Genomic DNA, 12526 nt, shown 5'->3' with positions numbered 1-12526 from the left:
AACCCACAACCAATGGGAGCATTGCTCTAAAGCAGTAGTGTCTAACTGTGTGGCAACTTTAAGACATGTGGACTTCAACTCCCAGAATTCCCCAGCCAGCACGAAGTCCACATTATCTTAAAGGTTGAGGAAGAATGGTCTAGGACTCTGATTATAGGTTTGATTACAGCAGTGAGGGGTGCATCTTAGGAAGACCTGAGTTGGAGAGAGACGCTCCTGGAGAAAATTGGTAACTGCTAACAGTCAAATCTGACTTGGTGGTTCATAATCAATCAGTTATGACTTCAATTTTAGGTAAAGGTAAAGGAGTCCCTGCAGATTTTACTCCGCTAGTCATTGCCAAATATAGTGTGTGTGTTCATCTCCATTTCAAGGCCTTTGAGCCAGCAGTTTGAAGACATTTGCGCAATCATGTGGCCAAGATGACATCACGGAGCACTGTTACCTTCCCACCGATGTGGTACCTATTTATCTACTCGCATTTGCATGCTTTCAAGCTGCTAGGTTGGCAGGAGCTGAGGTGAGGATGGGAACTCGCCCCATCATGTGGCGCTTGGGTCTTGAACCTGGGCTGCCGGTTTTCTAGCTGACAGATTGGATTTCTGAAGCATTGATTGCATGATATCAAGTCAATGCCATCTCTTAGCAACCACAGTGATTGACTGTCTCAAAGATAAAATGTCCCCAACTGGGCCTTTTAGGCCTCTCAGGTGGTACATTCATTGCTCTTTTCATTGAGTACCTACACCTTGCTATTGGCCGTTTTCTTTGTTTTTCTTCCAACTTTCCTAGTAATATGGATTTCTGAAAAGAGCTGGGTCTTTGCGCTGATTAGGTGGCATCATTATAGTGTCAACATTAAGCAACCACCTAGATATTCTCAACAGGGACCCTTCCCCAACCTGGCCCTTCAGGGATTGCAATGGTTCATCCATAGTCACTCTGATCAAGTCCATCTGTCTTGTTCCTGGCTTTCTTCCTCTTTCCTTCCCTTTCACCTTTCACGAGCATCACAGGTTACTCAGGTGAGTTGGGTCTTTTTTTGCAATTCTGACTAATTATATGCCAAGGGTTGATTCTTGGTGTCTACAGGTAGTCCTCAACTTACGACCCCATTGAGCCCAACATTTCTGTTGCTAAGTGAAACATTGACTAAGTGAGTTTTGCCCCACTTTACAACTTTTCTTGCTACGGTTGTTAAAGGAATCCCTGCAGTTGTTAACTTAGTAACGCGGCTGTTAAATGAATCTGAGTTCCCCACTGACTTTGTGTCAATCTTTGAATCCAACCTGGCAGCAGCCATTTTTTTCTATTTCTCCCGTTGCCACAGAGACGGGGGAGGGGGGAGGAGGATGAAATGCATTGCTAGACAAAACACCAAGCTTTCTCGTGGGAACCAAGGTCATCTCTACAGGTGGTGGATAGAGACGGGGAGGAGTGCCTGGGGAGCCCACCAATTAACCTAACTGGCCAACGTGATCTGTGACTTTTGGGGAGGGAGCGATTTCCTCTTTTTAATTATACAGAAACCGGGGTTAGAGTTGGTTTTCCATTTGATTGTGCCGATATAATGTACCCAATAAAGAAGTTCTTAGAGAAAGACCTCAGCCTCAGAGTTCTGATTTGCTTGGATTTGTTAGTCAGGATCATCACACTTTGTCAGAAGGTCACCCCAAAATGATCACATGACCTCAGGATGCTGCAATTGACATAAATATGAGTCAGTTGCCAAGCACCTGAATTTTGACCACCTGACCATGGGGATGTTGCAATGGTTGTTAAGTGTGAAAAATGGTCACAAGTTGCTTTTTTCAGAGCTGTTATAACTTTGAACGGTCACTAAATGACCGTTGTATTTGAACTGTTGTAAGTTGAGGACTACCTGTACATAGATAGATCTTCTCCAAGATGGGAAAACATACATACGGTTTTTGCAGAGGACGATCAAAGGTGGGCACTATTTTGAAATACAAGGTTAATAAACAAAACAGGAAAAAAACCAATCAAGAGTTCCTCATGCAGAACCGCTGAACCCAAATACACAGAAAATAGTTTTGCACCTTCACAGAAATACATTTCTATGCAAGACAGAGATCACGACACGGGAACAGAGCTGCCCTTTTCAAAGGAGGGAGTACCTGATGAAAGGTGTATTTGAACAGCAGTGAAAGGAATTCAACCACAGGGAACTGCGAGTAGGACTCGATCCTTCTCAAGTGGACACTCACAAAAAGGCGTAGAAAGTCAGTAAACTTCTCTATGTAGCTGCAAGAGAAAAAGGAAGGAACACCAGTAAGCGAATGGGGAGATTGCTAAGAAAGCAACAAAGAATAACGAATTAAAAGCTACTTGATTGTTCTTTGAAAAGATAAACAGATTCATCGTCATTTTTAACAACTGAATGGAAGCTCTACGGTTATTACCTATGCAGCGGGCAACCCTTCCTTCCATTATTACCTGAAACAGCAGAAAAAGATCTTGTTCAAAAGCAACTTTATATTGCTAAGAGCTTCCACAATGAAACCCCCTTAATGGTTTAAGCATTTCACCGTTGCTGATACTGGGTGGAGAAATTGGATTAGTTAAGAATTCTGTTCAAGTTTGAACCTACAGCATGTTGTGATCTAGGCTTACTGAGTCATTACAAGACACAATTAGTCCCAAACAAACCTATTTTATTGTAACAGCTGAGAATTACATTCATTCCCAACTGAGTCCCAATTAGTAGCAAAACAAGTTCTTCGGAAGAAGTCCTTCGGGATAATCACCAACCTTTATCTTCTTTGATACCCTGCCAAAGGCCTTACTTGGCAAAGCCCCACTAAGTTCAGAAACAAACAAAAGATGCTGACTAGAAACAGAGTTAGCAACATTGCTTTCCTGCAAAAGGCCCAAGTGCCTCGGTTTCTCTTTTAAGCCTTATGGAGGGGCCAATCATCTCCTAGCCTTACTCCTGAATCGTCCCTTTTGCTTTAGCTGCTCTTGCCTTCTGGCAGCTCTGCGCATGCGTGCACTAGGAACAGGCTCCTCCTGTTCCTCTGCCTCTCTGCTATCCGACTCTGGGGGCTCCGGAGTCCACGCATCATTCCCAGATGGCCCTGGCCCCATCTCTGCCTCCGACACAGAGCCCTCATCCGGGCCTTCCCCAGACTCCAGGACTGTCCCATGTTCCTCCCCAGCCTCCTCACTGTCCGACTCCGCTGCCAGCTCCTCAGGCTGCTGGCGGACCACAACACCGCTGGCTGCCAACAGAAGTTTCTACCCTGAACAGAGGGCAGGTTGAAAGCCGTGATATTGATTTCCTTCTAACAAACTTAAGAGTTCCCAACAGAACACTAGTCTAGATATTGTGTGACATTAAGCATGAGCGTATACAGCCTTCTTTTCAAAGTAAAAAAAACCTGTGACATAATTAATTCTCTAAATACTGGGTCTTCTTTCATAAAGCCAACCAACTGTTAGAATAATACAACGCTGAGGTAATGAAAACATGAAGCTGTCATCCCAAACATTCATTCAGTCTGATCCCCCATCTGTAAGCAGAACTAATGGCCTATCAGGTCTTTATAAAAACTGCCAAGTCTGAAAATTCTGGTTATGCAAAGGAAATACGCAAAAAAAAAACCAAACCAAAACAAAACATACAATACAGCTTCAAGGTTTTCAGCTATGTTCACTCCACTCACCAAATTTAAAGGTGTCACAATGTAAAACTTTTTTTTTTTTAGCAATTCCCATATTTTCACTTTTCCAAAGCTAGACACGATCATCATAAATGTGCATTTATTTGATATTGAAGAAAGCAATACTTTATACAATTTCTATCAGAGGAGGAGCCAACAACCTGTTTTGTACAGGTTGGGGAGTTCTCGGGAGAGAAATGATTGTCCTAGGCCCCTGCCAAGCTTAAAAGCATGCATTTTGTCGCTCACATCCCCCAAATGGCAAAGAAAATCACCCATGAAAAAGGTTTGGGGTGCAAGAGAAATGCTGACGGGCCATCTATAGCTCCAGTTGCATTTTCCCCTCCACCTTTCAAGACTTTTCAGATGCTTCTCTCTGTACATCCTCCAAAAAATTCTAACCTCAGTTCTTGTTTTGCCCCAAGAGCTGCCGATTCAGTTCTACAGAGGAGTTATTGAGTCTGTCATCTGCACCTCCATAACTGTCTGGTTTGGTTCTGTCCCAGCAAGAGAGACACAGACTTCAGAGGATAGTTAGAACTGCAGAAAAAACCATGGCTACCAACCTGCCTTCCATTGAGGACCTGTATACTGCAGGAGTCAAAAAGAGGGCTGTGAAAATATCTACAGACCCCTCACATCCTGGACATAAACAGTTTCAACTCCTACCCTCAAAACGACGCTATAGAGCACTGCACACCAGAACAACTAGACACAAGAACAGTTTTTTCCCGAACGCCATCACTCTGCTAAACAAATAATTCCCACAACATTATCAAATAATTTACTAAGAGTGTATTACTATTATTCTTCTCTTCCTTACTAGTATCTATCTCTTCCCACTTATTACTATAACCATCTTGCTTGTATCTTTCAATTTATATTGTTTTATTTGTTTCCTAGTTCAGTTTGATAGCTTATTAGTAACCTTGGCTATCACTAAGTATCTTTTTATTTTATTTATCTTTTTATTCTTGACGAATATATTTTATTTTTTCTTTATGTACACTGAGAGCATATGCACCAAAGACAAATTCCTTGTGTGTCCAATCACACTTGACCAATAAAGAATTCAATTCAATTCAATTCAATTCAATTCAATTCAATTCAATTCAATTCAATTCAATTCAATTCAATTCAATTCTATTCTATTCTATTCTATTCTATTCTATTCTATTCTATTCTATTCATCCTCCAATAACTCTAGGGCTCGTACAAGGACCATAACTGAGATCCAATCTTAAATCAGGGCTGAGATCCTGACCTTAAACCAGGACTGTCTGACTTGCGACTCTTAGGAACTCTTATCCCCTGACTGCACTAGCTTTCAGATTGTCCCACGTCCATCAGAAGGGAAGAAGAGAAGGGCTGCTGGTAATATGAAGGAAGGAATTGGTGGGATTTTGCAAAGCAAGCAAGGGAGATGGGGAAGAAAGTCTCAGCTTGAAGACTTCAACCAGCTTTTGAAAGGTTTAATCTCATCCTGTTTTTCCTCCCAATTTAGCACTCCCTTCAGCCAATCCACAGCAGCTGTAGTTGCTAGGGCAACCATCCAAGTTTAACAGAGATTTCACTCAATATCAGCCCACCCTTCTTTGGATTAGGAAAGAATTCTAGAAAAGAAATATGGCGTGAAGAGATCAAATAGGGGTCCAGAGGTTAGAAGGTCCAGCGCAGTGTTTCTTAACCTTGGCCATTTTGAGATGTGTGGACTTCAACTCCCAGAATTCCATACCAGCCATGGGTCTAGACCAGTGTTTCTCAACCTTGGAAGCTTGAAGATGGGTGGACTTCAACTCCCAGAATCCCCCAGCCAGCAGCGCTGCCTGGGGGATTCTGGGAGTTGAAGTCCACCCATCTTCAAGCTTCCAAGGTTGAGAAACACTGGTCTAGAAGGTCCAGAAAAGTGTTTCTGGACTTCAATTTCCAGGGCATCTGGACTTCAGTTCCCAGAATTCCATAGTAGCATAGTTGTCTGTGGAATTCTGGGACTTGATATCCACAGATCTAAAAACGGCCAAGGTTGAGAAACACTGGTCCAGAGATGAGAACTGATGAGAGATTAACTGGGTATCGTTAAGATCCGACTGGTGTCCTCAAGTCACTCGCATATATTAAAGAAAAATCTCCCTCTCGACAGTCTACACCAGCTTCTTTCTAAGAGTTTTTGGTTTGTTTCATTTTTTTTTAAAAAAAGAAAGCGACATTCCATCAACATTTGACTGCAGGCAGAAATTTTCCTGCCAGCTACGACTGAATGGGATGCCCAGCAGATCAGCAGTAAAATGCGAGGGCTGCATTCTGTAACCGCTCCTGCCAACCTCCATTTCAACAACGCTTGCCAAAACCTAAAATGTTCCCTTTGTGCTTTAGGCCCTTTCTTCAACGGCTGTCAAAACAAGCCCGGAGGCTTTTTGGATGGAGTCTGCAAACAAAAAAAAACCGAAATCCAGGCTGAATCTGGTCAAAAAAGGCATTGGCAAGGAGAAGGAAACCAGAAATCATCATCCTCTTTTAACAACCCCATAATCCCTTGCAGGGCAAGGAATGGAGCTGAGTATTTACTGGCCAGATGCCCTTCCTGTTGCCAATGAGGAGTTTTGTTCAGCAGATATATACTCATTGTGCCCAGAAAAGAGAAATATCTGCCTCTACTTAGGATCGAACTCACAGTCTCCTGATTGTCAGGCGAGAGCGTCACCTCTAGGCTACCGCACCACTCCCGAAGGAAATCAGAAATAAACAACAGACTCTGCTTTTGGAATGCTTTTCTGACGTAATTTATTTCCAAGCAGCTAAATTCATTCCAGCTACTGCCCTACCTGAAGTTGTTCCTACAATGCTTTGAAAAGAAAGAAAAAAAAAAACAACACTAAAATTCTGCCCTCCCTTTCTCCAAGAGGCTGTCCTGGAGAAGAACTGACCGCATCTCCCGCCGCCCTTAGCCAATGCAGCCCTCAGGATAGTGGTGGGATTCAAATTTTTTTACTACCGGTTCTGTGGACGTGGCTCGGTGGGCGTGGCAGGGGAAGGATACAGTAAAATCTCCATTCCCTCCCCACTCCAGGGGAAGGATACTGCAAAATCCCCATTCCCTCCCGATCAGCTGGGACTTGGGAGGCAGAGAATAGATGGGGGCGGGGCCAGTCAGAGGTGGTATTTACCGGTTCTCCGAACTACTCAAAATTTCCGCTACTGGTTCTCCAGAACTGGTCAGAACCTGCTGAAGACCACCTCTGCCTCAGGAGACTACCCAATTTGGAGAAAAACACCTTCCTAAGGCCTCTTCTCTTCCCTCCAAACCGAGCCCATCCACCCCTTCCTTGCCAACCAGAAAACCACCAATATCCCTTTACCTCACCGCGTCTCTTCGGCTGCTTACAGCAACAACCGAATGGAAGCAAATTGAGATCTTGGACCACCTCAGACCTGCAGCCAAACTGTAACGAATGGGGGAGGTTTGAAGGGGGGTGGGGGGTGGGAGAAGAAACACAACTCCTACGCCACCACAAACTCGTTTCTGCCAAAGTTGACCGCCCCACGGCCACGTACCTGGGTCACACTTACCTGGCTGTTTTCCCCGCCTCCGTCCTGGGACTCTGAAAAAAGGCGATTAGACACACCATGCATAACAAGTCATCGGCAAAAGTCATCTTGAAATTAAACTAGAAGAGCGGTTGGCTTGATTTCGCCCAGCCTTACCTCTCGTCCAGCTGTTCTAGCCGGCTCTTCACCGAATGGGCGTTGTTCTCCTTGGTGATCTTCTGGAGGAGGTAGAAGGTCTGCTGGAACATCCGGAGTAAGTACTCCTCGAATTCCACAGGCACACAGTTCTTTGACATGAGTTCGTTGATGCAAGACATGGCCAGCACGCCCAGCTGGCCACGCTCGTGACTCAAGGAGGCGTTCTGGCTGCTGCCGTTGATGGAGGACATCTTCCTGCCGCGGGTGTCGCAGCCGAAGCGGGCGAAATGGAAGATGGTGGTGAGGAGGGATGGGGTGATACTGGTCGACAGAGGGATCCAGCTGAAGAGGTGGGCTAGGCACTCCAAAGCCAGGGAGCAAACGTATTCGCTCTCTGAGTCAAGGACGGGGATTGGCTGGTTCAGTAATTTGGCCACACTGGGACTCTGCAATAGGCTACTCAAGAGATCGCCTGTACAGGAAAAAGCACACGCGTACAAGTTAAGTCCGGTCATGCTAAGATTTGCCAACAATATAGCAATAGCACTGAAGACTTACATATAGCTTCACAGTGCTTTACAGCGGTTTACAGAATTACCCCATGGCCCCCAACAATCTGGGTCCTCATTTTACCCACCTCGGAAGGATGGAAGGATGGGTCAATCTTTAGCCAGTCAGAATTGAACTCCAGACTGCGGGCAGAGTCAGCCTGCAATACCACAATCTAACAACTGCGGCACCAGGGCTCCTAATGCAACATCCAATCAACTACAGCAATAGCAGCAGCACTTAGACTTATATATCGTTTTACAGTGCTTTACAACCCTCTCTAAGTGGTTTACAAAGTCAGCCTCGTCCCCAACAATCTGGGTCCTCATTTTACCCACCTCAAAAGGATGGAAGGCTGAGTCAACCTTGAGCCGGTGAGAATCGAACTGCTGGCAGTATGCAGAGTCAGCCTGCAATTACTGCATTCTAACCACTGCGCCACCACGTCTCTTCAAGGCGTTTCTCAACCTTGGCAACTGTCAGATGTACGGACTTCAATTCCCAGACTATGCAGGTAGTCCTCGACTTATGAACGGTCACTTAGCGACTGTTTAAAGTTATGACAGTCCTCCAAAAGCTACTTATGACCAAGGACTGTGGCGATTCAATGAGGGGCGAAACAGGCCCAGGTTCTGTGGGGTCCCCAAGGGGTGGGAAACCGAACAGGGGGTGTCACTGGGGGTGAGAGAAGCCTTGGAAGGTTTGGGGCAGGTGTGCTAGTGCCTGCACTAGGCTTCCTTCACCCAAGGCACTTTGTGCACTGCTTAATGACAGTACCAGGGAGAGCAGTGGGATGGAGATGATTTAAGTGACTCAATCTCACTTAACAAACGTCCATGACATGAGGTCATAATAGGCAGGATCCAGTGGTGGGTTGCCCCCGGTTCGCACCGGTTCTATAGAACTGGTAGTAAAACCGGTGGGAGGCTCTACCCACTGACCCCAATGTCATCAAAATGCTTCTGTGCATGCACAGAAGCTTCTGTACTTGTGCAGAAGAGCGCACCCGCACGCGGCTCCACTACAAACCGGTAGTAAAGGTAAGTAGAACCCACCCCTGGCAGGATCCACTAGAGCAGGGGTGTCAAACTCGATTTCATTGAGGGCCGCATCAGGGTTGTGATTGACCTTGGGGGGACAGAGTGGACGTGGCCAGCTCGACGTCACTCATGTTGGGGAGGGGGGTCAGAGTATGAATATTCATGGACTGGAATAGATCAGCCAATGGGAAGGCATGGTAACAGGTCAGCCAATGAGGCTTATTTGGAAATAGAAACTTAAGGAAGAAGTCTGGGCGTGGCTTAGGCAACTGAGTCTGTGCAGAAGGTCTGAAACAGAAACTAAACAAGTCTGGACTTGCTTGCCTGCTCTGTGCTCAGATCTAAAATGAAACTAAACTGAACTTGTCTGTATGAGCTTGTCTGCTCTGCTGAAATGAAACTAACTCTTCTGTCCTGCCTTGTGTTCTGCTTGTAACTTTCTACCACGTTGAAGAATCAACTATTGGTATTATAAAATTTATTTCATCTGTTATTATGTATATAAAGAAGTTTATGAATCCTGTTGAATCAGTTATCTGTGTGTGCTTCTGGATTTGATTTTTGCAAGAAACTCTGATGCGGGGGGGGGGGGGGTGCTGTGGTGGCCTGAGCACTTTGCCGGCAAAAACGGGTTCCCGAGCTCCGTTTTCGGCTGCGACGGCCTCCTGCAGCCCTCTGCCAGTGAAAACGGAGGTCGGGAGGGCCACCCGCAGCCCCTCCAACCTCCGTTTTCGCTGGCAGAGGAACCACGGGCCAGTCCTTCACTGTTTCCAGGGTGGTCCCCCGGGGCCAGATCTAAGCACCCCATGGGCCGGATCTGGCCCCCGTGGGCCTTGAGTTTGACATCCCTAATTAGAATCATAGGCCGAAGTATCCCTGAATCCTTTTTTTTTTTTTTTACCCCAGCAGCCTAGTGGAATAGACAGAAAATCCTGCTGACTTGCTCTTGAAATAAGTCATTCAGAAGAGGACCTTCGGGGTTACCAGCTTAATCATCCCCCCATCTCATGTTTCTGAAGTGAGCTTCTGATCTCCCCTAATTAAAACTGGGCAGCCAATATCGAGCAGGAGCCCTACTTTTTTTTAATGAATTGACAGCCTGCGCTGGCTGTCCGTGTGAGGAGCAATCTGTGCTAATGAGACAGCAAGCCGTTGCCATTTCGTAGGATGGCTTTAATTAGCGTGAATTATGGTACCCTGGTTTAGGCTTCTCAGCCTGATGAACTGCTCTGTCTGTCGAGAAAGAGGCCAGGCAGTGGAAGTCATCAGAAAGTTTGCTCGGACAAGTAGCAAACTTGCAATGTGGCTCCCTAATGCAGCATTTCTCAACCTTGGCAACTTGGAAGATGTGTGGACTTCAACTCCCAGAATTCCCCAGCCAGCAACACATCTGAAAGCTGCCAAGGTTGAAAAACACTAATTCGTAAGGGCCAGAAGCCCTGGGATACATCACAAATCCACCACAACCAAATCCCCACAACCTACTGTCACTGTTATCCCTATAGCAACAACATCGTCAAAATAAGCTACACCACAGCCATTTCTGTACAACGTTCAAGTTTTGTTGTATAGAAACCATCTTGTCTTCCTTCCCTAGACCCAGATACTGACTCCCCCCCCCCCCAAAGACATGGGTGTCATTAAGAGGAGTGATATTTCTCTCTCTGGGCACACCGAGAATATATCTGCTGAACAAAACTCCGCATTGGTGACAGGAAGAGCATCCGGCCATTAAAACACTCTGCTAGCTCCATTCAGTTGCCCAGACTGCTACCCCGCAAGGGATTATGGGGTCGTTAAATGAAGATGATGATAATGATGATGTAGGTGTCACTAAGAATTACAGGCAGTCCTTGACTTACAACTACAAGGGGGACCGGAATTTCCACTGTTAAGCAAGGTCGTTGTTAAGCATGCCGTGCCTAATTTTACCACCATTTTTGCCCCGGTTGTTAAGCGGATCATGCGATCATTAAGCGAACCCGTCTTCCCCCATTGACTTTGCTTGTAGGAAGCTGGCTGGAAAGGTCACCAATGGGGAGATCACGTAATTCCGGGATGCTGCAAACTTTGTAAATACATGCCGGTTGCCAAACACCCAAATTGTGATAATGTTAACTGTGTGACCGTTGCAAGTGCGAGGACCGGTCATAAGTCCCTTTCTTCAGTGCGGATGTAATTTCGAATGGCCACTAAGCAAATGGTTGTAAGGTCGAGGACTACCTGGTATGGACAACGAACAGAAGGAGAAGCAAAGATTTTTACCACTTTCTCTGGACGTCGGAGATGGTGGTGGGGTGGCAGCCGTAACACTGTATTTATCCCAAATGCTCTCCAAAATACCTGTCACAAAAGAAGAGCAAAGTCTCAGCAGCTGCAAATTCGTTCACACATTCAGCGCTGAGCCTCAGTTAACAAGTTTGTTATTTCAGTGGAATTCGGGGAATTTGAGAACATGGTTTAACCTCAAGCGTTGATGCCACGTGCTCTGTGTGTCATGGTCTCTTTAACTGTCAATCAGGGCCAGATTCCTGACTGTATTTTTGAAAAAAAAAAAACCATGGGAATGCTGAAGGAGAGAACGCTGATAACATCTCTTTCTTAGCAGAAAACAAAAAAATGGGTAGGAGGTCTTAAGAGACAGCAGGATTTCCAGAAATAAAACTGATAATGAAGAGGGTTATTTTGGCAACAAATGTGAGGTTATTTAGGGTTCGGATTTGAGTCAGCGGACTGTTAAAAATAATGTGTCTACTTTGTACTCTCTTGAGGTCCTAACACTGTTTTTGTTTCATGGGGGGAAAAAAAAGGAGAGATTGATGGGGAAACATAACAAGAGGCATTTAAAATAATGTACAGTGTGGGAAAATCTTATTTTACAGTATTAAGACTTCAAAGACATCCAGTGAAACTATGCCATTAAAAAAAAGAAATAATTCCCTTCCACTTCTTCTTCGAATTTCTCATCTATTTGCTGATTTAAACTCCTACCGCTATAGAGCACTGCACACCAAGACAACTAGACACACAGTTTTTTCCTGAATGCCATCACTCTGCTAAAAAATAATTCCCTCAACACTGTCAAACTATTCACTAAGTCTGCACAATTACTACTATTAGTCTTCCCATCGTTCCTATCACCCATCTCCTCCCACTTATGACTGCATGACTGCTGTAACCTTGTTGCTGGTATCCTTATGATTTATATTGATTGTTTCCTAGTATGATTTGATTGCTTATTTGTACCCTATGACTATCATTAAGTGTTGTACTTTATGATTCTTGAGGAATGTATCTTTTTTTTTATGTACACTGACAGCATATGCACTAAAGACAAATTCCTTGTGTGTCCAATCACACTTGGCCAATAAAGAATTCTATTCTATTCTATTCTATTCTATTCTATTCTATTCTATTCTATTCTATTCTATTCTATTCTATTCTATTCTATTCTACTCTATTTCCATATTCTATTCTATTCCTATTCCTATTCTCTTTTTCCATATTCTATTCTGTTCTCTATTCTATTTCCCTTCCAACTGTTATTCTATTCTATTCCATTCCATTCCA

General features: G+C 44.8%; 1 protein-coding gene across 2 annotated transcripts in view; it reads right to left on the bottom strand.

Annotated features, from left to right (window-relative positions):
• XPO6 (exportin 6) overlaps positions 1-12526 on the bottom strand; it is a 73699-nt gene that overhangs the window by 36801 nt on the left and 24372 nt on the right. For both annotated transcript variants that reach the window (XM_034420443.3, XM_034420442.3), the window contains exons 6-8: positions 11222-11299; positions 7386-7839; positions 2139-2265 (exon numbers count right to left, since the gene is read on the bottom strand). In XM_034420443.3, coding sequence (XP_034276334.2) covers positions 2139-2265; positions 7386-7839; positions 11222-11299 — 659 coding nt within the window. The remainder of the gene's footprint in view (positions 1-2138; positions 2266-7385; positions 7840-11221; positions 11300-12526) is intronic.

This window comes from Pantherophis guttatus, chromosome 14 (assembly GCF_059756535.1).
Source record: "Pantherophis guttatus breed Tessera chromosome 14, ASM5975653v1, whole genome shotgun sequence".
In the NCBI taxonomy this organism is placed as follows: Eukaryota; Metazoa; Chordata; class Lepidosauria; order Squamata; family Colubridae; genus Pantherophis; species Pantherophis guttatus.
This window is presented reverse-complemented; position numbering and strand designations above follow the sequence as displayed.